Source organism: Elephas maximus, chromosome 2 (genome assembly GCF_024166365.1).
Source record: "Elephas maximus indicus isolate mEleMax1 chromosome 2, mEleMax1 primary haplotype, whole genome shotgun sequence".
In the NCBI taxonomy this organism is placed as follows: Eukaryota; Metazoa; Chordata; class Mammalia; order Proboscidea; family Elephantidae; genus Elephas; species Elephas maximus.
The window spans coordinates 153612196-153639151 of record NC_064820.1 but is presented as its reverse complement, the minus strand read 5'-3'; the positions used below and the strand labels follow the sequence as shown (position 1 = coordinate 153639151).

The following is a 26956-nucleotide window of genomic DNA, read 5'->3' as shown; positions in this document are numbered from 1 at the left end:
CCACACCCCCAGGGAAACTCTCCTTTCAACTGATTGGCAGTTCATATCAGATCACAAAATGGAGGATGATTACGTAATACCCGCCAAACCACTGAGACTCATGTCCTAGCCAAGTTGGCATGTAACCTTAACCATCACACCAAAGAATTCATATACTATGATTCCATTTGCATAACATTAAAAAAATAGGCAAAATAATAAATACAGAAGGATACATAAATTGATGTTAAAACAAAGAAAAGCAAGAGAATAATTGCCATAAAATCTAGGGCAGTGGTTAGGATAAAATTTAGGATTGATGCAATCAGGGAGTGGCATCCAGTAGCTTCTAAAGTACTGGAAATATTCTTTCTTAAGTATTGTATACACAGATGTTCTGTTTATTGTTATTCTTTCATTCCACTCCTAGGTCTACACCCTGGAGAAATTCTTGCCCTTGCGGAAGACATTTTATATACTCTTTTTTGTATATATTTTTAATTTAAAAAGTATTTTAAGTCCACTCAAAAATCATTAAAACGGCAAATTTTATGTTGTATATATTTTACCACAATAAAATTTACAAAAAAAAAAAAAAAGGTAAGGCAAAGGCAACAACAAAAACAAGAAAGAGAAAAGAAAATATAAGAGAAGACGAAGTTCCTGGGTTCAGTTCTGGACACGTTCAGCTGCATTCTAGGCAGATGACAAAAAGAATGGGGTAGATATGCGTGCAATGACATGGGAAGAATATCCAATGTATATTAAGTGACAAGCATGTGGCAGAACTTTACTATTTAATCCAATTTTAATAAAAATATTAATATGTCCACTGAAATAAATCTGAACAACAATAGACACTAAAATGCAAACACCAGTCACCTCTGGGGCGGTTCCCCTTTCAAAACTTCACACTTCTGTAGTGTTTTAATATTTTGTTATAATCGTGTTTACTTTTGTGATCAGAAAGAAAAGATGAATTTTACATGTGTAAAAACTGTTTCAAACAGAAAAATACTTATTCTGGAAAGAGGGACTTTTTATTCCCTTTGCAAGCACAAAAGAGTTCCCTGACAGCTTCTTGATTCTGTAAAAGAGAGTTTGTGAGGACAGAAAGCACAAAATGGGAAGGGTTTCTGGGCTCAGATCCCTTTAATTGGTAGATAGTGATTGAGGCCTGGTCAGTCCCTCTGGGTCACCAAACTTTCCTACCCACACAGCAAATCTGCTTGTCCCTACCATTCTCCACCCCCACTCAGGAGGGTGACCAAAGTCTTATCTAGCTGCCCGCCCCACCCCCCCCCCAGACATGCCCCATCGTTCTGGGTCCCCAGCAGACTGAGCATCTGGCAGTTAGGTCAAAGGCCAACACTGTTCTGACTTCCTGGGTACTTGATACCTGTGAATTGAGAGAAGACGTGGTGAGGCCAGAGCAAATGCTCGGGCACAGGAGGGCAGAGAACAGGGCAGAAAGGGGTGACAGAGGATAAGTGAAACCCAAGAGATCCTGCTCTGGGACAGCTGATGGATCCCCCCTTCTCCTGTTAACCCCAGTAGGGACTTTTGGGCTCCCTCTGGAGGGACTTGGAGAAGTGGGTGCTCTGTGGTCCAAAAGAGAGTTCAGTTTATCAGGGGCAAATAGTTTCAGGCTTTTGTATCTGTTATGCTCTCTGCCAGAAGGAGCCCTGCTGGCATAGTGGTTAAGCTCTCAACTGCTAACCGAAACGTCAATGGTTCACGAACCCACCAGATGCTCCGTGGCAGAGATGTGACAAACCACTTCCATAAAGATTTAAAGCCTCGGAAACACTATGGAGCAGTTCTACTCTGTCCTATAGGGTCCTATGAGTTATAATCGACTTGATGGTAATGGGTTTGGTTTCGGTTTTGTTTTGTTTGGTGCCCTCTGCCTAAAACATCCTTCTTCCATCTCATGCTGGCTAGCTTCTATTAATTCTTCAGATTTCAAATTATGGACCAATTCCTCTTGAAAGGCTTCCTGAACTCCCACACTCCACCCTCACTAACTTCCAAGAAGGGGTTAGATGCCTCTCGGCTCCCACAGCCTGTGCTTCCCTCATATACCATTACCTGTTTATTTGTTTGACTCTCTCACTAGGATTCAAGCTTCCTGAGGTCAGGGACCATGATTGTCTTACTCAGCATTTATCTCTAGTACCTACATACTCACATGACTGAACCAAACCAAACCAAACCAAACCCAGTGCTGTCCAGTTGATTCCAATTTGTAGTGACCCCATCTGTTACAGAGTTGAACTGTGCTCCATATAGTTTTCTTGGCTGTAATCGTTACGAAAGCAGATCACCAGGCCTCTCTTCTGCAGTGTCACTGGGTGAGTTCACACCACCAACCTTTTGATTAGCAGCTGAGTGCAAACCACTTGTGCACATGACCAAACCAAACCTGTTCCCACGGAGTTGATTCTAACTCATAGCTACCTTATAGGACAGAGTAGAACTGCCCCATAGGGCTGGTGGATTCCAGCTGTCAACCTTTTGGTTAGCAGGTGAGCTCTTAACCACTGTGCCACCAGGGCTGGGCTCTCACATGACAGGTACTCATAATGTCTGAATATGGATGAATAAAAAAAATGAATAAGTAGCAGAAAGGGCAAGTGACAGAGGATCTCTCCACTTGTCTGGAGTGTGGTTCTCCACAGCCTATGCGAGGAGACTCTGGGACAATGGGAAGGAGGACCGGGCTCTATCCTTCCTCCGTTTCCTATTCCTTTCTTCCCCTTCTTTTGCCATGGCACCTCACCGCTCCAAGCTCCACATCCCCGTGTAGTGTGAGCTTGAGCTCCCTCTACTGGTCAGACTTCAGAACCGCAGGAAGCCAAGCCTAGGTACCCATTGCTTGTTTCACTCTTGCCCTCTGAAGAGACCTTTCTACCCCTAGCTCCACTCCAGGGTTCAAGAGGAACTGGAGTGTGAAGAGAAAACAGGGCTGGTCTACATACTGGGTGTTTCCAGGTCTGACACCAGGAACACTCCTTTTACACCCTCACCTCATGCTCAGCTTCCTGGGTTCTCCAGCTAATTCACAGAGATGTTGATTTCTGGAGCCTTTGGCTGATACATCAGGTCCGACTGTGGAAGAGTAATTCCAGGTGGGATGGAAATAGATGGACAGAAAGAGACAAACAGAGAGTGACAGAAATACAAACCCACAGAGAGACAAAGACATAGATGAGATGAGAAAGACAACCCACAAGGGTGTATCCCCAGCCCTTTTCCATCCCCATTGACTCATAGTAAACCAGGACCCCAGCCCTATGAAGAAAGATTTCCCTCATCCCATCAGTCTGCCTATGTCAACAGGGGGATAAGGGGGGTGATCGTGTTAGCTCTTTAGGCTTAATGGAAATATATTTGGACTTCAGGGCAGTTTCTGGACTACTCTGGTGCCCAAGACAGCTCTCCCACCCCCACCCCATCCCCGAAAGAGCCTAGCCTGGTGCTCACATCCTCGCTGTCACTTCCACTGAGTGAATGCTCTGGCTCCAGCCCCTTCTCAGGGATGCTCCGCTCCCCCTCTGGCATCAGCTGATCCAGCCAAAGAAGTTCTTGTGGTGAGAAGATCCACTCCAGTGCTTTTCGGACCCCCACTAGGCCCAGCAACTGCAGGAAAAGAAACAGCCCAGGGCTGTCAGCAGCAGCAGCAGGAACATCAACAATGGCTAAATTTATTGAGCACTTGCTATGTGCTAGGCTTTGCATTATTTCACTGAATGCTAACACAGTCCTATGAGTTAGACATAATTATTATTTCCATTGTACAGAAAAGGAAACTGATGCCCAGAGAGATTAGTAACTTCCCAGAGGAAGCATGTTGGTCCTACTGCAAAGCCCATGGCTCTTAACCTCCTCAGTGAGTAAGAACAAGTCCAGAAACTACCTGTGTTATCACCTCACTCAGTAACTAAAGTGTCAGCGTTGCCTCTCCCAGGGCCTCAGTTTCCTTCTGGGCTTTATATCCCTAGCATGTGGTTGATCAGCCCAAAGTGGTTGGGATGGAGGTCAATCAGGTATTTCATCTGTGGGCATCCCTTGCCCATCTTTCTTTGTGTTAGGATTCCCAACCAGGGTTCAGCCAGGGCAAGTGAGAAAGGAGAGATAGATTTTTCCTTTTGTGAAGGCTTTGGCCACTCTTCCAGGGTCAGAGTCTCCCAGGACCCCTCAGGATACCTACAGAGGTAGGACCCATCCCCCAACCCCACCCCAAATCACCATGAGGGGAAAGATGATGGCTGCAGGGGTAGACTTGATTGTCCAAAGCAGACCCAGGCAGGCAAGCTGGATGGCCGTGAAGAGGTGGACTCTGCTCAAAGGCACATGCCGCAAGAGCAGCAGGTCCGGCTGGTGTTTTGCTGGCATCAACAAGAGCTGCACCCTCTTGGTGAACTGGGAACAAGAGCAGGAGGCAAACAGAGTGCTCAGGTAGCTTGAAGGGTGTCACTGTTAGCGATTCCAGCCCAGAAGGTTCCCATGCCCCTCTCCCCACCCAGAGTGTGGCAGCAGAGTCTCTGTGCCCAGGAGAGACAGGAAAGGAGTATAAGAGGGCAATCGGCAAGTGCAGGCAGGAGGTACCCGCAGGGAAGAAAAGGAAGAGGACTTGGGCTTCTAGGTGATTTTGATGGGCTCACCTGGATGCTGCTAAGTGCTGCCACCCCCATGTACAAGAAGATACCATAAAGCACAGGCATTGGGATGAACTGTTAAGAAGAAATAGAGAGTTGACAAAGGAGTTTGTCTCTGCTAGCCACCCAGATGCTCCACCTTAGGCACCAACTCCATCCTTCTTGCCTCGGAGCCTGCCCAGGCCTTTCCTTTCTTTTCTCACTTTGCATGTCTGATCTCATTGTATTCTTAAATCAATCAGATGAGGCAAGTTCTATCACTGTCTCCATTGAACAGATGGGGAAGTTAAATTTCAGAGACTAAGTAACTTGCCCATTACCTGGCCTACCTCTCCAATCTTGTCTATCACAGTTCATTCTACTGCCTGTGCTCCTGTTATACCGGCCTCCTTTCATGCCCTCCACATGCCTGGGCTGGTTCCTACCTCTAGCAAGGCCTTTTGCTTTGCTATTTCCCTCTGCCTAAAATGCCCTTCCCCCAGACCTTTGCATGGTCAGTTTCTTCTCATTACTCATGCTTCATCTCATGACACCCAGAAGGGCCTTCTCTGACCACCCAATCTAAAGTAGACCCCTGCAGGCATCTTAATCACTTTACCCTCCTTTATTTTTCATAGAAGTTATCACTGCCTGGAATTATCCTATTTTCTTGTTTTAATTTTTTTTTTTTTTTTAAATGTGTCTCCTTTCGCTGGACTGTAAGTAAGGATGGGGACACGGTCTCTTTTGATCAGCACTCTGTCACGCTTGACTACTAGCCGAAGGGTTGGTAGTTCAAACACATCCGGGGCACCTTGGAAGACAGGCCTGGCAATCTTCTTCCGAAAGGTCACAGCCTTGAAAACTCTATGGAGCAGTTCTACTCTGGACACATGGGGTTGCTATGGGTCAGAATTAACTCTATGGCAACCAACAACGGTAACCTGGAACCAACTCAGTACCTGGAGCAGTGCTTGGCATACGGTTTAGGCTCAGTAAATATCTGCTGAATGAGAGTCACCTAGCTAGTAAGTGGCTGATCAGGTTCATCTGGTTCTTTCTACTACTCCACTCTCACCCTACTTCCGTGACCTTTCCCTCCACTAACCTCTTGTCATCTTGCCAGTGACTCTTGTCTGACATTCTCCACATCCTCCTTGACTGCTTTGCTGCCTCAGCTTGTTGAACATGTCTGCTATTACTTGGTACTTAACTTTTGTCTGTGTGTGCATGTGTGTGTGTGTTGCTGGCAGGGGCTTGGCTGCATATTCCTTTTCAGTGCTCCCCCCCCCACACACACAGACACACACACTTCTCCCAGGTGTCTAGCAGAGACTTGCACACAGCAGGTGTTCTGTAAACATCTGGTGAGGGAGAAGTGAGGGCTTTTTGCCTCAAAGTTTTTCTGGGGTGTGATGCTCAGACTCTGAGTCTAAAGCTTGTTGGGAGGCTGAAGCAAGGCTAGTGCTCTGTCCCTAGAGGGTGGTGGTGGTGGCCTTGCTCCACTGGGTGAAAAACTCACTGGATAAGAGTTGGGTCTTCAGATAGATCTAAGTTCAAAGACTTGTTCACTTGGTGGGCTCTAGGAAGTTACTTAGCCTCCTTAACCTTTAGGTTCCTCATTTGTGAAGTACATGCGCCTCCCAGGGTTGGTGTGAGGAGTAAATGAGACCATGTATGCAGAAAACTTAACACAGTACCTGGCATACAGCTAGTGCTCAACCAATGTCACTTCTTGCTATATTTATAATTATCACTGCACTGACCCTGACCCTGGCCTGTCTAACAAAGATACCTTGAGGATAGGTGCCAGGAAGATGGAAACTCCTGTAAGAATGAACACCACCAGGCCCGTCAGCCTCTGTTCCCTGTGGGGAGAGGGGGGAGCTAGCCAGGGTCCCAGACAGCACCTGGGGTACCCAGGCTGGAGACCGACCTGGGCAGACACCATTACAGATCCTGGCAGCAGGAGGGAACTAGAGGGATCCCCAGTAGTTTACCTGGCAGGGAGAGGGCCTTAGCTTGGTGTGAAAAGTGAGCGGAGAGGGGTGGGCAGGGCTCTTCAATATGAGAGTCCCAGGACTCTTCGTTGGCCCAGGCTCGTATCATTCTTGTTTTTATTTTAATGGGAAATTAGAAATCTTTACACTGCCATAAAGACTCACATACACAATTTAAAAAGTTGATTTCACATGCTTCAGACAGTGAGATTATGTTTCCAATTGTTACAAAATTGTGTGATGGGTTACTTTGTGTCATCAACCATGCACTTCCACATTGAGGGGATTATTAGGTGGCACCTCACCCTCGATCTCAGCCCTGGCTGCCTCCACCCTTAGATCACCGATGCCCCTTTTGAGGCCCCTCCCTAGCCCCCATAGCCAGGCCCTGGAGAGGAGGAGAGGGGACGATCTGACTCAGCCATCTCAGAGCCCAGAACCCACAGCAATGCTGTGCTCTTGGGCAGTGAGAGAGGCCTCTGGAGTCACCAGCTTAAGAATTTAAGCTACCAAAAGAACTGCCTTGTACCCCACTACCCCACCTTGCTGCCTCTCCTCACTCCAGCCTCCTGAATACGAGCCTTACCTGATGCCCAGGAAGGGGGGGTGCTCCCCAGGGGCACAGGCTTTGCTCTCCCTCCGAAGACTGTCCATGTGGGCCAAGGAGATGACAGTGGCCGAGACATACCAGGGCAACCCAAGTGCTGAGGTGAGCAGTATCAACATAGCCACACAGAAGAGGTCCAGGTGGAAGCCAGCCCCTTTCTGCAGGTAGTGGTGGAGGCAATGAGGATGAAGCTAGCCCAGGCCTGGGCTTTCTCTCACCCGGGGTGGGAGAGGAGGAGCCAGGACACCACCCTGGAGCTTCTGCCCCTTGGTCTAAGAGTCTGGGGCCTTACCTGGCAGGCCTTACCTGCAGTTGATACTCTGTGCGGTTGAGGATGACCGCTGTGATCTGCTGGTCCATGAAGATGAGAATAGACAACAGTAGGGCAGGCAGGGCTGCTGCCAAGCTCAGCCACCAGGGGTTAGCTCCAAAGGGTGACACCAGCCAGTTACGCCCAGAGAGGGTGGGCTGGGGGACAGTGGTCCATGGACAGGTTGGAGAGGGTCTCCCAAGAGTGCCTCCTCACCCACACACTCCAGCCCTAGCATTCTCCTACAAACCCACCCTGCCAAGACATGATACTAGGTCATAACAGTGTATTTGTGTGTGTGTTTGCGTGTGTATGTGTGTGCGCCTACAAGCGCATGGTTCAAACATCCCATTGCTGTAAATGAGGGCAGAAGGAAGGGGACAAGCCTAGGGGCTGAGCTGGAGCTGGGGGCTCTGAATTTTGGTTCTCAAGATCCCACCCTCCCTGGAAAATGACAAGGAGGAAGAGACCTCCCCACACTTCTTGGCATACAGAGACCTCCTCCCTAGGCACCAACCCCACTATCCAGGGTGGGGCAACTCAGGTTCAGACCTGCCTTGGTCTGGGGCAGGGGCAGGGCTGGGTGTGTCTGCATCTGCTGTGATTATAAGCGTCAGTGTAGGGGTGGGGGCCCAGTTGCTGCCTCTGGTTCTGAGCCCCTGGGGCTTCCACCCTGCTCTCCTGTCCTGGGGGAAGCTGGAGGAGAGGCCAAGTCTGGGAATCTGTGCTAAGCCTTGTACTGCGCACTGTCTGCCCGGGGAGAGAGCTCCAGCCAGAACTTCACGTGGTCAGAGCAGGTGTTGGGGGTACTAAGAACAGAGTGGGGAGTAGTGGAGTGGTTAGGGCCAGGCCAAAGATAGGGAGATCCCATAACAACAATAGCTGACATTTATTGAGGGATTGGTATACCACAGGATCTGTGATAAGTGCTTTACACTATGATCTTCTGTAAACCTCAGAACAACCTATGGAGTAAGCACTATTGTTAGCTCATTTTCATATTATAGACAAAGAAATTGAGGCCCAGAAATGTGGATTAACTTTTCTAGGGTCACACAGCTAGGAAGTGGCAGAGCTGGAACTCAAACCCAGTGCCAGCTGACTAGACCCATGCTCTTAACCACTTACTTATAATAGCATGTGTTCTGTGCACAGCACCTTACTTAATCCTCGTAACAACTCTGTGAGGCCAATGCTATTACTATTCCTATTTTATGGGTGAGGAAACTGAAGCTTATAGTAGTAAAAGTGGCATGGGATGTAAACATCTTCCTCCCCAAGGGTCCTGCTTGCTAGCCCTGTCTTCCTCTCTGCCCTCCCACCCCCAACTTCCAGCTCTCACCTTGAACTCTCTGGGCACCATGAGCTTTGGTGTGGCTAGGCCCAGGAAAGCATCCAGGCCACAGCCCAACAGGATGGCCAAAACCGAGTTGAAGTCACCGAGCACTTTACGTACCTGGCCACACAATGGACACTCAGCCAGAGTAGAGCCCACCAACCCCTTCCCTCTACACCTTTCCCATTCGCAGAGAAGGCCCAAGGCCATGAGCTGGGCCTCTCCCACAGAAATAGAGAGGACACTCACCACAGAGGGGAAGAAGCGGCTGGTCTTAATATGCTTGAGGGCCACGGCAAAGAGGAAGGAGATAAGGAAGAGGAGGAGGGAGAAGAAGGCGATGTCTGGGACCGTATGACAGCTGGGGCCACGAGGGTGGCCTCCCAACTGGGCACACTCAGATGGGGGCAGCAACGATGCATTGACCAGGCCTAGGTCCTGTATGGAGGGGTGGTCAGGGATGGTGGTCATGGCAGTGGAATGAACATCCTGCTTTCCTGGGGCCTACCTAATGGGGAGGGGGACCCACTGAGATGCCAGAAGCCCAGGCTGGGAGTTCTCCAGCCAAAGGAAATGGCTGAGCTTATGAGGGGTTCTCTATCCTATGGGCTGGGAAGATCCAAGAACCACTGAATTCTTTGTCCTTCACCCTTCCCAGACTCTCACCATGCTTAAGATGTTATCGGTATCTTTTAACCTTGTCTTTGTCCATTGAGACTCATTTCCTGGAAGTAGAGAAGAATTCAGGTATATGTCCCTTGCCCTTGGAACCTTCTCCAGCCCCACAGAAGCCTAATCTGAGAGAACCAGAGGATTTTGGGCTCTGACTGATCTACCTGCTGAATCCATTTCTACCAAGTCTATGATCTTTAGAACATTCCTTTGTGCCCCACCTCCTCAAATTCTCTACCCATTTGTATCCCTGGTGCCCGTACAGGACCTGGCAGTGTAGATGCTCAGCAAATGTTGGATGAATGGATACGCGCACTGACTTGTTAGATTTACAAATCTGTGTGTTTCCCCCAGGGCCAGAACTGATCTTGTTCATGCTTAGCGTAGGGGCTGGCACGTGTTAGAGGGAACACTTCCTCCCCAGATCTGTTCTCCCAGTATTTCAAGTGTAATACTCCAAGCCTGACTGGGAGAAGGAGCTGGTGTGCCTGGCCCCGACCCTTCCTTTCCCCTCTTTTGGGAGTAAGCTACCTGCATGGTGCATTTAGCTCTGCCTCTTTGGGGCAAGACCGTCTCCACCCAAGGCTGCCATGACTGGGTGGGTGTTGTTGTGTGCCATCAAGTCAATTCCAATTCATAGCAACCCTATAGGACAGAGTAGAACTGCCCATAGAGTTTCCCAGGCTGTAATCTTTACAGAAGCAGACTGTCACATCTTTTTCCCATGAGTAGATAATGGGTTGGAACAACTGACCTTTCAGTTAGCAGCCAAGCACTTAACCATTGTGCCACCAGGGCTCCTGACAGGGTGGCTAAGTCTATCTAATTTTGGTTTTATCATTAGGAAACCCATTCACCCACTGATATATATAGTCCCTGATCTTCTATAGGGCTGTCAGTAATAAAGAAGATATTGGGTCTCCATCTGCCTACACCATTGTCTTAGTTCTCAACTGATTCAGAATCTGAATGGAAGAGTGCTGTTGGTTATTGGATCCCTTCAAAGACCTCAACAGCCTTGAGTAAGTACTCGGCATTTTGCTGAATGTAACCCAGAATGGAGAGTGAGGGGGATGACCCTTCCCCCTCCTGCACCTTCTCCCACCCAGCCAGTTTCCCTCATCCACCTCCTGGGCCTGGGAACTCGCAGAGGCAGCCATAGGCAATGGACCCTGCTAGGCCAGGGCCAGGTCTTTGGATGGGATAGGCATGGGCCAAGCTCAGCATTTTGCCCACGGCATCATAGATGAAGATGAGGCTGATGAGGGCACAGAAGCCTTCCTCGGTGAAGCGGGTGAAGTAGCGCACTAGCACACTGGCCTCTGTGGCCACCAGCACCAGGCAAAAGGTGGCCACCCAGATACCCACCCACAGGCGGAAGGGTAGGTAGTCCAAGCCGTAATCTCTGGGGAGTGGGAGATAGGCAAGGCTCAGCAGGGCTGTTCTGCTGCCCACCTATCCCAGGTTAGGTGCCCCTCAAACCAAACGAACTCCCACCCTCCCCTACTGACCCAGCCAGGACCAGGTGAGGGCATAACTAGTGAGGGTCTGGTGAGGTGGGGGAACCCTCCTACCTGCTGAAGGAGAAGAGCAGGCGCTCAAAGACCAGCACTGGCCCAGTGCTGCTCAGGATGGTGAGGGGCTGGCCTGCCAGCAGGCAGAAGGCAGTTCCAGCCACCGCCGTACCTAGGAAATTTTCCAGCACCCCCTGAAAGGCGACAGGGGCTTAGCACAGGACCCTGGGAGGGGAACCCAAGCTTCTGGGGGCCCTCTCCAACCCACCCATAGTTCTACGGAAATGCAAGGGCTGGACGCCAAAGCTTGCACCCCACAGGTAGCTCCACCCACCTGGGCACCGTCGGTGGCGTCTCCCAGCAACCCCCCAAAAGTGATGGCGTTGGTGACCGTGGCCAGGTAAATGTAGAGTATGGCTGAGAAGCACTGAGGGTGCAGGGCGTCCAAGAAATCGCTGGGGTACCACAAGGCCTTCCGGCGCACGTCCTGGACAAGGCCCCCAAACAGCCTCCCGCCCATGGGTCGTCAGTGATCCAAGTTCCCAGACACCCATCTACTTTCCCTGTACCCCAGCGAGCCCGTGCCACAGTAAGCACACACCTCTGAGCCACTGTGACTCCTCCCCCACCCAGGAGCCCAACCCTTGCTCTCACCCCAGCTCGCCTCACCTGCCAGTCCGCAGTAACTCCGGGTTGGGCGGGGGCGGCCCATGGCCGCGCCTGTCCTCAGCCGGGGCCCCCTGCGGGGCGGAGGGGTCCTTGACCTTCCGCAGTTGTGAGAGCGGTCTCAGCAGAAGGGAAAACCCAAGTTAGCTGAGGATCGCAAACCAGTCCGCGACTGGGCGCCGGAGTTCCTGACGCCCTGCCCCCTGGCGGCTGCTCGCGTCTCTGCCGGCGAGGGCCGTCGCTCTGACCGAGGAGACACAGCCTCTCGTCAAGGAGGTCCGGGTCATATTGTGCCCTTCTTATAGACGGGAAAGCCAGGCTCGGGTAAAGGGAGGCACTCTTTCAAGATCTCACAGCGAGAGAGCATCGGAGCAGGACTCAGAGTGAGGTCGGCCTGTCTCCGGATCCAAAGATAGGTCCCTATTCCTTTCCTGAGATCCATGCCCCTCCCCAACAGTAGAACTAGACCCAGGACCTGTAGGGAAGTATCTGTATGGGATGATGCCCCGGGTACCTTTTATGCTGAGAGGGCAGGTATTTGGGCGGGGGAATCCGGGCTGTCAGATCCCACCGACCTGGGGGGAGCACTGTCGCCTCCTCCAGGAAGGCATCCAGGGCCGTCAGAAGGTCATGGACGTTGCTGACCCGACGAGCTGACCGCTGGAATTGCTGGGGAAAGGGGCACAGTGCAGATCTGGACCCTTACATGTACTTTCTCAGTCTCTAACACACAAGTCACACAGGCAGACAAGTCACTCAAGCCTTCGTTCATGCTTGCATTCATCCATTCATTCATTCAGTGAGTCTCTGTTGAAGAGACTCACACAAGCTTATGTACACACACATGCCTGCCCAGCTCACCAGGTCACTGAGGAGGACTGCAGCTGCCCGGCCCAGCTCATGGTAGCCCCGTCCCAGCACTGGGGGGCCGAGCAGAAGGCAGAAAAATCTGAGGAGGGAACCAGGCCCCAGAAAGGGTCAGAAGCTGCTTTCCTACAAGGCAGCCCTGAACTCTGAGGCTCAGCTCTGGTCTCCTGGTCTAACCCCCATACACATGCTCACTTAAACACCTGCTTTTCAGCTCAGACCACTGCCCCCTCAACAGACTCCTGAGCACCATTCCCCATCACCCCCAGAGAACTGGACTCAGAGACCCAAAGCCTCCTCCCAAGTAAGGCCCTTCTTCTGGGCTCCAGGCTCCCTGCCTCACCTGCTGGGGAGGGGCACCTCAGTGAGGGTCCCCAGCACCACTGGATCCCGAAGCCGCACAAACGCCCCTAGCGGCTGTGACAGGAAGCCCAGCTCTCCGGCCAGCACAGCCCCTGCCTCAGTCCCTGGAGGCAGCTTCTTTCTCAGGGGGTTCTGATGCTGGGTGGAGGTTCAGGAAGACACAGATGATGAGAGACTATTTGGGGAGGGGACATTGGTAGGATCTTGGCTGATGAGAAGTCAAATGGAGGGTGGGCCTCTTAATCCCTGACCCCTCTCCTAGCTGTGGCCAAGGATGGAACACAAACCTGTTCCTTCTCATCAAGAGAAGTCTCTCTTGGGTGAGCAGATCCTACAAGACAGGATTATGCAGTGATTAATTAAGAGCACAGGCTTTGCGGGTGGACCCACCAGGGCTCCCTGACCAGCTTTGCCACGGATAGGCCATGTGACCTTGGACAAACCCTTCCTCTCTCTCTGGGCCTTAGTTTTCTCATCACTAAAATGGGCATAATAGTGGTACTATCTTACAGGGTGGTTGTGAAAATTAAATGAGATGCTGTGTGTAAAGCTCCTGGTACAATGCCTAGACAAGTGCGTCCCTTCACAGAGCCATGACTGTTAGGGTTCCAGCCTCTCCATTCTTCTTCCACCACCATTATCCTTGGCTTTCCCTTGCCTGTTAGTCCTGGGATGAGGTCTGAGTGAGGCTGGGTCACTCCCGGTCTAAGAAGGTGCAGGGGAGATGTGGGGCCTTCCCACCCCTTGGAGGGGTCTCTCACCCCACCAGCGCCTGGTGCCTGTGGTCTGGATGTAGTGCTGTGGTCTCTGCAGCAATAAAGCCTGCAGCTGCCCTCTCAGCTCTGGGCTCAGAGACTCCACTCTGGTCACCTGCTCTGGGGAACAAATGTAAGGCTCAAATCCCCTTCTGAGGGCTCCCTGACCCCACAATCCCCCCTTCCCTCTCTTCCCCAGGCCCCTTTCCCTCTGGGAGTCCCAAGGAAGGCAGGGGCCAGTGAACTGGCTCCTCCACTCAGCTTTTTCATCTCCACCCTGTGACAGAGATGGACAATCCAAAGAGTGGGATGTAGTGGGCTCTAGAAGATTCCAAGGCTTTGGAGGAAGTCCTGGGGAAATGACCTAGCTGCCCAGGCCATCCCTGCAAAGGCTTCCTTCATACCTATGAGCTCTAGGAGGCTCTGAGCTGGACAGTCCAGCAGTATAAGGCCCTTGGCCAGCAGGCTGCGGAGCTTCTGGAGGCTGGGCAGCACCAGGGTGGGCACATGGGGGGCGCTCCACCGACCTGCACCCATCTCCAGCTTCTCCTCAAACAGCACCCACCTGTGAGGGAAGGGGGTGGGTGGTGTTATTGGGGGCATCGCTCCCAGGTCCAGGAGCAGGGACCCTGGGGAGCCAGAGAAGGTAGGACAGTGGGGGAGTCCTGGGCCCAGTGGTGCAGACTATGCCCCTCCCTGAGTAGTCACCCCTCATTTGGGTCTTGGGAGACACAAAACTAGATTGCAGGGAAGCTTGGGCATCATGATGGGTGAGGCCCTGAGATAAGAGAACACAGAGAGAAGTCCTGAATGGAGGTGGAGGGAGCCCCACAAGAGGAACTGGGAATCATGAAGGAGCCCTTACTGGGGAAGGAGAAGAACCCCATAAAGTTGGCCTGAATCCCACTCACCTGCCTGTCTCCCTCCACTCCAGAGCCTGGGGCCAGCCCAGCAGTTCATTCAGCTGAATGAAGAGCAGTGGGTCCTTGGGTACCCCCAGTTCTCTACTGCCTGTGTCTGAAGGGCCTTCAGGGCTGGGACCAGTGCTAAGGCTGATATCCAGCTGCCCTGCAGGAACATTTTCAGAAGCACTGGGAGCTTCAAACTCCTCCTGGCCTGGCAGCTTCATCTTGGTGAGGCTTGTACAGAATCTTGGGACTTGAGGTAGTCCTGGGTTCTGAAGCCAGGGGCTCTCTGTTTGGCTGCATTTATAATGCACCTCTCATTGCATAACAACAAAAACAGCAAGGCCTGCTTACTCCAGAGCAGACAAGGTCACCTCCTCCTCCTGCCTGCCACCCCCTCACCCCTGCTTAAGAGTGTTTTGTAAGGCCAACTTGGCCTTTCCCAGGCTCTCCAGAAATGCCCAATCTGGGGCCAAGGTGTGTATGTGCATTTCCTGTGGGATCAGGTCTGACCCCACTGTGTTGTGTGAAAACAGGAGTAAGTGGCTGGCCTGGGTCTGAGGGACACCACCCCCAGAATATACTGTCCCCTACCTTGTATCATATACAAACAACAAACACCGAGGATTGTTTTGGGTATCACCAACACAGCCCAGTGGTCACAGGCACATTCATTTGGACAAATAGGGACCCAGTAAATAACTAGTTCTATGGAAGCCAAGCAGGTTAAGGGAAGCAGCAGAGAGAGGCCCTGCCCATTCAGTGATGGGAAGTGAAGGCAGCTCATGGTGAACACAATGCCTGAGTCTTAAACTCCTGAGTCAATGATAATTCCCCAATTTAGCTTCGTTCTTGGGGTCTGCTCCTCTCAGTCCCCCCATAAGGACAGAGGATCCAGCTGCAGGTTGTATGTGAAGGATTCCTGAGATAAATGAGCAAAGGAGAATTTGGTCTACTAGCAAGTCCTCTTGCTTCTATCTTCAAACTATACCAGGATCTAACCACATCTCCCAACCTCCGGCACCACGACCCTGATCCAAGTCACCATCATTTTTAACCTGAATTGTTTCAATAGCCTTCTAGACTCTTGCAATAATCTCCTTGCTTCCACTTTTCCTCCATTCCCTCAAAGTCCATTCTCCACACAGCAGCCATAGGGGTCCTTATAAAAGGCAATCAAGCCACATTACTCTTCTGCTCAGAATTCACCAAACACATTCCTATTACTCCTAGAAGCAGGTCCCTAGGTGATGCAAATGGTTTGTGCTCAATTGCTAATCTAAAGGTTGGTGGTTCGAACCAACCCAGCAGTATCACAGAGGAAGGTCTGGTGATCTGCTTTCATTAAAGTTACAGCCAAGAAACCCCTATGCAGCAGTTGTACTCTGCAACACATAAGGTTGCTACGAGTCAGAACCTCGTTGAGTCAATTAACAACAACTCCTAGAAGAAATGTCAGCCTCTTGTCATGGCCTGCAGAATCCATAGTCTGACCCCAGCCCACCTCTGATCACATCTCATACCATTCTTCCTCACACATTCCTTTCTAGCTACACTGGCTCTGTTCCTGCCTGGGGGGCGGGGGGGTGGTCTTTGCAGCAGCCTCTTCCTCTACCAGGAATGCTTTTGCCCCAGACCCTCATATGACTGGCTCCCTGTTACATAGGTCTCATTTCAGAGGTCACGTGCTCAAGGAAACCTTCCTTTTCCATTCTCTCCTAAGTTCTTGCCGTGAGTCACTCTCTATCACATTTCTCTGTTTTATTTTCTTCCTAGTTACTCTGACATACATGGGGTCACCGTGAGTTGGAATGGATGTGAAGGCAACTAACAACAATTGTCACTACTAGTAACTACCGTATTTATTTGTTTATCCTTTATTGCCTGCCCCTCCCCCCCCGACACACGCTGAAATGTACTGTCCACAGAGTAGGTATCTTATCTGTCTTCTTTGCCACTGGCCCTAGAGCAGTGCCTGGCACTTGGCTCTTAGTGGCGCTCAATAAATACTTGTTCAATGAGTGCATAGAAAAGGTGGGGGTGGGAGTGGGAAGGGAGCTGCACTTCTCCTGGAGGCCACACGAGGGTGCACCTCCCCGAAGACCAGATTGCTGGGGCCCCTCCGCTGGGCCAAGCTTCAGCATTTTTCCCGGAGCCCAGACTTGACAGGAAGCCAAGGTGGTGAGATGGCAGGGAAGTGTCCTTGATTCTCTGCCTTGCCGTGGCCTACCAAGGATTGGCCTGGTGAAGAGGTGGGGGCACAACAGGGGGATGGGGAAGGGAAAACCAATCAGGCTTATCTGAATGTGGGTCAAATCCCCACTGGATACCAGGGACTTGAGAGGTGGGACCCAGGCCAGCCCTCCCCACCAACCTGTGGTCTGGACTTAGACTTGCTTCAAGTCCAAGGAGGCCGCAGGGCAGGAGTTAGAGGAGTGAGTCATTACAAAGTCTGAGAGGGAGGTTGGTTTCAGTCCCAGGAGGAGTAGAAACTGGCCTGAGGCCTGAGAGGGCAAGTAACCTCTATGACCATCACCACCCCCGTTCAAGAATGTGCCTCAACCTTAAGGGAAAGTCACTCAAGGGAACTGAGGAGGATGGGGAGCACTGGCTTGGCATGCACTCCCCACCAAAATTTGAAGAATCTGCCCTTCCCTGCTCTATGACCCCAACTATCCTGGCTCCCAGGGCTGCCTGCAATAGAAGGCCACCATGCCTCCACCCTCCCCACACCTCTATGCTACACACATTTCACATCCTGGGCTCTGAGGGCCCTGAGCTTGGCAGGTTGGTGAGGGACGTGAGTGGGAACCCCAGGCCCTGCAGTGGGCATGAACTACCTCCCAGACAGGGCCCAGTGAAGGTGTGTTGTGTGGGCGATCAGGCCAGTTGTGGGCACTGGAAAAAACCCTGGCCTGGCAGTCCGAAGGCTGGGCTGTCATTGAGCAACACTCTTCCTCCCCCCTCCCCGCCCCCAGCTTCAGTTTTCATACCCGTAAACTGAGAGAGTTGGGGTAAATGATTTGCAAGGTCTAGGCAAAACATACAGAGCTAGACACTGAAGTGGAGGGAGTGATCAGGTCATGAACATCAGGCTGCCTGCATGTAAATCCTGGCGTGGTCACTGTCTAGTGGGAAAGAGATTTATCTTAGTTGAGTGTAAGTGTTCTTATCTACAAAATGAGAATAATGAAGGTGCCCACTTCACTTCATAGGCTTCATTCAATGAGATAATGCATATAAAATAGGCCTGGTACATAGTAAGCACAATGAAAAGAGGCAATTATCGTTATATCACAAGGAGTAGAGGCGTTCCCAGCATGGAGAGGAGAAGAACTACCATAGACTGAAATGCCAATTGGGTCCAACCACTGTGCTAGGCACATTATCTTATGTAATCCTTACAACAAGTTTTTTTTTTTTTTTAATTTTTAAACTTTGAAATAATTATAAACTCACAAGAAGTTGCAAAAACAATACAGAGGGTCCCATCATACCCACCATCCAGCTTCCCCCAGTGTTAACATCTTACATAACAATAATATAATATCAAAACCAGGGAACTGACACAAGCACAATACTGTTAACTAGACTATAGACCTTATTCAGACTTCACCAGCTTTTCCATGTGCTTGTTTGTGCCTAGTTTCATTAAATTTTATCACATGCATAGATTCATTTACAACAAACTTTTAAGTGATTTAAAACACTTTTTGGAGGAAAAGCAAGGAAGGAAGACATGGATTTTGGAGCCAGACCATAAAATTTTGAGCCCTGACTCTGCCTTGCTGGTTATGTGTCTTTGGGCAAATTGCTCAACTTCCTTAAGCTTTGGTTTTCTCACCTATAAAATGAGGATGATAATATTGTCTTCCTCAGAGGGCTGTTGTGAGAATTAAATGAGATAATGTATGTAAAGTGCTTAGAAAAATGCCTAAAATGTAGTGAGCACTCAATACATTTAAGCTATTTTGTTAAAAAAGCACATTTTGAAAACTGACTTAGTATATATAAATAATTCATGTTTGTTATAGAAAAAAACAGAAAATGACCATAAGAGTAAAAAAAAAAAAAAAGATAAAGAAATTATTCATAACACCATTACCCGGAAATGTTGTTGTTGTTGTCGTTAGGTGCCACCGAGTCAATTCCAACTCATAGTGACCCTATGCACAAGAGAAGGAAACACTGCCCGGTCCTGCACCATCCCCACAATTGTTGTTATGCTTGAGCCCATTGTTGCAGCCACTGTGTCAATCCACCTCGCTGAGGATCTTCTTCTTTTCCCTGACCCTGTACTTTGCCAAACATGATGTCCTTCTCCAGGGACTGATCCCTCCTGACAACATGTCCAAAGTATGTAAGACGCAGTCTCACCATCCTTGCTTCTAAGAAGCATTCTGGCTGTCCTTCTTCCAAGACAGATTTGTTTCGTACCCAGAAATCACTGTTAATAATTTTTAATAATTTTACTCACAATAAAATGTTGAGGTAGATTTCATTATTCCCACTTACTAGTGAGAACACCGATGTTCAGAAAGGTTAACCAATTTGCCATGGTCACTGAGCTTGTGAGCAGGCAACAAAGATTTAACGCATACTCTTGCCTCCAGGAGCTCACAGCTAGGGGAAGCAGACAGGTGCATGAGAACATCAGTCCAAGGAGGACTGGGATAACTAGCAACTGCTGAGCACTGAACTCTTGCTACATCCTAGGCACTGCCTGAGCACTTTGCAGACTGTTTCAGTGAGTCCTCACAGTAGCACTTTGATGTAGGTATGATTCCATTTCTGAAGGAGCAAACTGAGGCTCAGAGAGGTGCCTTGCCCAAGGTCAGAGCTAGGGGCTGTGGACCCAGGGTTCAAAAGGAGTCTGATGCCTCAGCCTGAGCTTCAACTTCCCTGCTTTGAATCCAGACAATGTGCTAGGGGAGTGTATGTGGAGGAAGAGTCTTTCCACTGGGAGCTTTGGGCTTCTCTGACCCCAGAGCTGGGTTGCCATTTCCTGACCCGACCTTAACCCCAAACCACCAAGATCCAGCCAAGACTTGGGGGTGGAGGGTCCGACAGCTGGCTGGAGCTTGCTTCTATTTCTCATAGCACCCACACCCCATCTGGAGTCAAGGGGTGGAAGCCTTTGAAGTAGAAGAGGAAGGGGCAACCAAAAGATGGAATCTGAAGGGCAGGACCACCTGAGCCCAACATAAAGGGCTTTGACTCAGGCTTTCAGGCCCCTCTGATGTAGACTTCCAGACTCAGGAAGTGCTGGGAGGAAAACTACAGGTACATGATTTTTTTAGTTTCATGTTTATTTATACTTTCCCTATTTCCAGAAAAGATTTAAAGGTGACTTGCAACAAAAGACATAGATATAAGAAATTATATAAAGAATGATTAAAGAGCCCCATGATGAAACCAAATGGAGAAGAAAGAAATAATTGTCCACAAAAAGCAGGACCATGGATAATCATTGCGACTGAGCGCCAAAACTTCACTGTGAACTTCCTGGCAGTAGAGGCAAGAAGGGAACACATGCATTCCGCATCTGCCATTATCTAATAAAAAGAAGTACCAATACCACATAGTCTCCCAAGAGCCAAAATTCCAAACAGTAAACTCCAAGAGGAATTTATTACATGGGGCCTTATATGGAATAGATAGTATCTAGAACAGCACTTTAACAAAAGATAAAGAAAGGCTTTTCACATGGGTATCTCTTGTATCACTGGTTCTCAACTCCTTCGGCGTATTTCCTTTTGATAACAGATAAGTTTTTAACACTCCTTTAGCATCCTGAAACGAAATTCACAGATACTCTATCAGCACATTACTCTTTAAAACAACCAATACCCTAATTAAAAAAAAAGATAAAGTGATTAAAAATAAAGTACAGTTGGCCCTCCTTATACGTGGGTTCCACATCCATGGATTCAACCAACCACAGATGGTTTCTTTGAGCATTGTTTGCCTTCTGTCTTGCTCATTTGCTATTTGTGTTGTGTGCACCCTTTTTTGTGTGTGTGTCATAATTCCCTAAATAATACAGTATAACAACTACTTACATTGCATTTACACTCTATTAGGTATTATAAGTAATCTAGAGATGATTTAAAGTATGTGGGAAGATGTGTGTAGGTTGCATGAAAACACTACACCATTTTATATAAGGGACTTGAGCATCTGTGGATTTTGGGATTGCTCCTGGAACCAATCCCCTGCGGATACCGAGGGACGACTGTAATACATATTCAATATGCAAGTGCTTGGTCACATTCATCTAAAAATGTCAAATACGAAGCCCATTGCTTACACCTACACAGAATTACCTTGAATGTGACAGTTATACAGGCATGTTGTATTGACAACTCTAAACCCACTGCCGTCAAATCGATTCGGACTCATATCGACCCTACAGAACAGAGTAGAACTGCCCCATAGAGTTTCCAAGGAGTGGCTGGTGAATTTGAACTGCCGACCTTTTGGTTAGCAGCCGAGCTCTTAACCACTGGGTCACCAGGGCTCATTTGACAACTCTAATACTACCAAAATGAAACAATTCCCACTAATTTCATTCCTAGAAAAGTCGTGCAAACACTTTTTATATTTTTGTGTGTGTTGGAGATCTTTCTATACTCAATTGTAATCAAGTGTTTCACCTATATGAATGATTGGCGGCGCACTCAAAAGCCGTGTGGAAGTGTGGAAGGTGAGGCAGTTACTGTGTGAGACTGACTCTCTTTCCCCTCCCTGAAATGCCAGTTTAAAAAAAAAAAAAGAAAACACATACACATTGCTGTCAGGTCAATTTCAACCCATAGTGACCCTATAGGACAGAGTAAAACTGCTTCATAGGGTTTCTAGGGCTGTAATCTTCATAGAAGCAGACTGCCAATCTTTCTCCTGTGGAGCAGCTGGTGGGTTCAAACCCGCTGACCTTTCTGTTAACAGCTGAGCACTTAACCACTGTGCCACCAGGGCTCCAATCAGTGACAGTCAAAAACTCCCCCACAAACTTTTAGAATGTCCCCTAGGGGGCAGTGCCTCCTTCTTTGAGAGCCGTTGTCTTAGATCAACTCTATTACAAAAAAAGAGTAAATGGGTAATGCTGAATTGTAGCTCTGTGACCACATTTCTTAAGAGGAACTGAATTTATATGTCCCTGGTACAGAACGGGATCTGACCCCATTCCAAGGCTGAGTACTGGAGAAGTTAATAATAGCAGCGACCTGTTTATATAGGGTTTTCCATTTTACCATACGCTTTCAGAGATGCTGTCTCCTTCAATTGTCACAAGTAGCTAAGTTTTTTCTCCCATTTATAGATGAAGAAGCTGGGGTACAGAGAGAAAAAATTACCATAGCCTGCAGGTCAAAGCCAAACCCAACCCACTGCTGTTGAGTCGATGCTGACTCATAAAGACCCTGTAAGTCAGAGTACAACTGTCCCATTGGATTTCCAAAGCTATAAATCTTTAGGGAAGTAGATTGCCACATCCTTCTCCCATGGAACGGCTGGTGGGTTCAAACCACTAACCTTTTGGCTAGTAACCTAGTGCTTAACCACTGTGTCACCCGGGGCCCTGCAGATCAGACATTGTCAATTGTCATAGAATTGTCTCAGCAAGCCTTTGGATGGCAGCTTGACAGCAAATAATTCACGATGGACGTCACTGGCCAGTGCCTGAATATAGAACAATTGTTTCAACATGGAAATGGACCCAGAAATGGAGGTGGGTAGCTTGGAATCCAGGCCTGATCCAGGCTCATGATGAATGCCCGTTCTTCCACATCTTCCAGGGGTGCGGGAGATCCCTGACTCCCCCACCCCAGACTCCTCCCTTCCTCATCCATTCCTATTCCTCATCCTATTCAAATGGATCCTGGTCCCAAACAATCAGACATCAGAGCCTGTCCATTCCTGGGTGTGCATGAAGCCTTATTTGACACTATCTCCAGGTGCCTGTAGCCAGTGTAGGAGGTGGGAAGGGACTTCAAAGGGAGGCCTGAGTTCAAATTCAGCTGCACTCTCCAAAACTGCCTGATCAGCTGTCTCAGAATGGGGATGGGTAGTGAAGGGGATGAGAGAAGCCAGCCTGGGACAAGCCCTCACCCTGAGCTTCCAAACTGGATAACTCTGGGCTGAGCTTGGAAACCTTGGTGGTGTAGTGTTTAAGGGCTATGGCTGCTAACCAAAAGGTCAGCAGTTTGAATCCACCAAGCGCTCTTTGGAAACTCCATGGGACAGCTCTGCTCTGTCCTATAGGGTCACTATGAGTTGGAATTGACTTGATGGCAACGGGTTTCGTTTTTTGGTTTGGGCTGAGCTCAGGGTCACTTGATACTGGAAGTCCTTCAACGGAGGCTCCCCTCCCCTAACCATCTCTTCACACTCAGCTTTCTTCCCTCTTTCCAGCCCAGCACAGCTCTTGGTCTGCTTAGGACTCGCACTTTTCCTGGTCGGAATAGAAGGAGAAGGCAGCTAAAGCAGATGGAACATACAGAGCAGCACATGGCTTCTCTCTGAGCTCTGAGCCAGACTTGCTTTCTTGGAGGGAGGTTTCTAAAACTCCCGTGGCCTCACAGATCCACCACCTCCCTCCCAGCAGGAATGGGCCACTGCAACTCCGTGGGTGGCTGGCCCATGATAAAAGTAGCATCTTATTTAAGTGCTCATTAAAAAAAAAAAAGCAAAGCATATACTTTCACCAAAATAACTTTCTTTTAAAAAGCATTTGCACATATAACAGCTGTCGAGTAAGCACCTACTATGTGCCATCCATCATATTCTGCTTCACAACATATGATCTGATTTAGTCATCACAATAACCCTATGAGTTAAATACTATTACTATCCCCATTTTACTGTAGGTTAGAGAAGTTGAATTACATGTCCAAAGCTAGAAAGCTAAAAGAGTAGAACCAACATTTGAACTCATGGCTGTCTGACTCCCGAGCGTATACACATTTCACTAGCTGTCCTGCTGTCCTTACTTAATCCTCCTTCCAGCCTAATGAGGTGAGGTTATGATCCCCCTGGGCACATGAGGGAACTGAGTCTCAATAGAGCTGATTATGTTACTGTCTACAGAAGCAGAGAGAGGGCGGCTGTCCTCTCATCCGTTTATTCAGGGTAATGTTGAGCTTAAGATCATAGGCCCAGGGAAAAGAGGAGGATTCTCACTGAGGCTAAGACACTCACTAGCTCGGTGACCTTGGTCTGTGACTTATCTGTCATTGCTTCAACCATTTAAAATGGGGATAATAATAATCACATTTAGTCTTAGGGCTGTTGTGAGGATCAAGCAAGATAATGCATCTGAAGTGTTGAGCACGTGAGAACTGTCATTACAGTACTCGAAGCTCCTCTGCCTCTCCCTCAGAGGTTCAGATTTTGTTATCCTGGTTGATTATGTACACCAGTGGTTTCCCAACCTGGATGATGTCAGAATTACCTGCCTAAAGAACAAATGCTCAGGCCCCACCCCAGGAGATTTGGATTATGGACTGAAATAGGGCCTGGACCTTTTCATCTGTAACAAATTCCCAGGCAATTCTGTTGCACAGCCAAATCTGTGGAACCAATTTACCAGTGTACATGTCTCAGCCACAGTGGGGAAGGAATGCAGGTTGGTTCTTCTGCAAGTCTCCTTGTTGCCTTTCTTGTCACTACCAGCACCCCTTTCCCCAGCTTCTCCCTACTGGCTCCCCAAATCAAGGAGTCTATTCTGTGGCCTAGCAGTAAGTCAGTGGCACTCAGAGTTCCATGGAGCCTGCCTTTCTGGGGGCCTGGGAAGCCAGAACAGGGCTGGGAAGCAGGATGTCAGGGTTTCTGCTCTGGATCTGGCCCCTTCTGACTCACTAATGGCCCACAGCCAGTCAGTCTCCAAGCCTCAGTTTGCTCATGGTCAATAAACAGTCAAAGAAAGCAGAGTTGCCCATTTGTTCCCACATCAGAGTCTTTGCACTATTTGCACAGAATGGAATGTTTTTGCCATGGATCGTCACAAGGCTGGTTCCTCCTTGTCATTCAGGCCTCAGTTTCCAGGTCACTTGCACAGAGAGGCCTTTGCTAATCAATCACCAAATCTGAAGTGTCATCCTAGCACTGGGACATACCATCCTATAGTTTATTATCTATTTTTATCTTAACATTTATCACTACAGGTCTCTGGGTGGCGCAAATGGTTAAGTGATTGACTAGTAACCTAAAGGTTAGTGGTTCCAACTCACCTAGTAGCCACAGAAGAAAGGCCTGGTTATCTGCTTCTTTAAAGATTATAGCCAAGAAACCCCTACAGAGACCAGTTCTACTCTGTAACACATGGAATTGACTTGACAGCAACGGGTAATGTGGTATTTCTCACTACAGGATATCATTTTTCCTTGTTTATTTACTTAATGTGTTGCCTGCCTCCGCCCCCCCCCCGCCCCCATAGAATGTAAGCTCCATCTAAGCAGGTTTTTGGCTGTATTGTTTACTGCTGTGTCCCCAGTGCCTGAAATGATTTCAGTGAATGTTTGTGGAATAAATGAGTTAATGAGGTTTGCCCAGCATGAATCGTAACTCTTCTTTTTGGTCAGAGGACATTTAAGATTCTGAGAGGGGAAGTGACTATCCCAAATCTCCGATCCAGGCTTGTGTCTTCTTTCACCAGGCCTTTCCCATAAAACCTGGCTGACACACAAACCTGGTTGGGGTGAGGCTCCCAGGTGTGATGAAAGCTTGGAGTTGCCCCACAAATGGGGCTGAGGGTGATGTGAGGGTGAGAAGGCGGAAGGACAGAGAATTTGAAGGGAGAGGCAGGCTGGGACAGGACAGCAGGGTGTGAACCTGGTGTGGAGGGGGGTATGATTTGGCTGTGTGTCAGGAAGTGTTTCCCTCCACCCTCCCCTGGGGGGAGTCGTGACCCCAAGGTGGCTTCATTTTGGGGAAGCAGGTGGTCAAGCAGCTGCTAAGGGAGGACAAAGGTGTGGCCTGGACAGTGACCATCTGCTGAGGTCCTATGCCCAATACTGATCACCCAAAGGATTAATCCCATAGTGGCATGTGGCCAAATAGGTGACAGTTGAGCTTCCACCTGAAACCAGCACAACCACTACATGGAGCCTCAGACCTGCCCTAAGGGCAGTCAAGGCGTCTGAGAAGGGAGAGAAAAGGGACCTCAGCCTGGTGTTGGGACCTCTAAGGAAATGGTAGAACACTTAGTGATAATAATAATAGTAATAATATCACATTTATTGTGAGTTTATAACATGCTGGCACTGCACTAACTGCTTTCTATGTGCTCACTTGCTCAATCCTCAAAACAGTCTACAAAGTAGGCATCATTATTATTCCCATTTGAGAGATGTGAAAACTGAGCCTCAGTGAAATTAAGTATCTTGTCCAGGCCACACAATAAGTGGCAAAACTGGGATTCAAAGTCAGGTTTGAAGTGATTTTTATGGAAACCTAGGGGTGAAGAAGGTTGTTGGGGAAATTTCAGAGGACAGAGCCAGACTGACCCCTGCAAAAGCTGGGGTAGGGAAGGGCTGTGGGATAGACTGTGGATAAATATCAGGCCTGTTTTCATCCCCTCACACCAGCTGAATCAGGCAACTGGCTCTCTCTGGTGCAACTCACCCAGACGCAGCGCCGTCGAGGGCTCTAAATGCCAATCCAGCCCTGTGTCAAACATTTCCCTCCCCTGTATGCCCCTGGAGGCTGAAGTACTCACTGAGAGAGTGTTTTCTTTGGGTCAGGTTGTTGATTCCAGAAGACCCTTGTGAAAATACATGGGGTAGAAGAGAAACACATTAGTCTCCTAGCACCTGTTGAACATAGTGACCTACGTTAGCCGGCTGGCTCCTATAGGACAGGGGCTCAGTTTTGATGGTGGGGAAGAAGGTGATGTTCAAGGGCAAGGAAAAGTCTGAGGTTTGTTCCACAACCTGTATCTCTGCAATCCCAGAAATTTAGGAATTATAATTTATAGTTCAAAAATTCTAATGGAGACTATGTCCGCTGGGGGAAAGGTGAGAGGAAGCCACTCCAGTGGCTGGAAGAATACTAACTTCCTTTGCTTTTGCTGGAATGATATCAAGTGCCAGCAACTGCCACTCTGTGGTTACCCCAGGCTCATACCTGCTGGCATTCACGCGTCTAATTTTTAAATGGTAAATTATTATTTACCGTTCACTGTGTTGGTAGGCAAAAAGTGGCCTTCTGAAACTCTGGGTGACACAAGTGGAGACTTCTGGTTTGGAGGAGGGACGGTTCGAGGGACTAGGCCCGGAAGAGGGGAGAAACGGGGAGGTGGGAAAAGGGGCAGCCCAAGGACAGAGCTCAGTTCAACAGTCTCAA

The 26956-nt window shown here is 49.0% G+C and overlaps 1 protein-coding gene across 4 annotated transcripts; it reads right to left on the bottom strand.

The window, feature by feature from the left end:
* Positions 1-1307: 1307 nt before the first annotated feature.
* Positions 1308-14838, bottom strand: SLC4A9 (solute carrier family 4 member 9). 4 transcript variants are annotated; one of them, XM_049873807.1, is made up of 22 exons: positions 14621-14838; positions 14114-14274; positions 13716-13829; positions 13242-13285; positions 12935-13092; positions 12586-12673; positions 12239-12393; positions 11728-11844; positions 11393-11567; positions 11119-11252; positions 10672-10949; positions 9539-9597; positions 9122-9310; positions 8879-8992; positions 7533-7694; positions 7206-7384; positions 6415-6487; positions 4647-4715; positions 4231-4404; positions 3466-3621; positions 3009-3090; positions 1308-1378 (listed from the first exon to the last, which is right to left on the bottom strand). In XM_049873807.1, exons 1-21 carry the CDS (start codon positions 14836-14838, stop codon positions 3037-3039), a joined length of 2871 nt encoding a protein of 956 aa, XP_049729764.1. In that variant the 3' UTR covers positions 1308-1378; positions 3009-3036. The 4 variants fall into 4 exon arrangements, with proteins under 4 accessions (XP_049729764.1, XP_049729763.1, XP_049729765.1 ...); XM_049873806.1 differs by having other exon boundaries at positions 1317-3090; XM_049873808.1 differs by having other exon boundaries at positions 1317-3090; positions 11393-11538; positions 11732-11844.
* Between the last annotated feature and the right edge of the window lie 12118 nt (positions 14839-26956).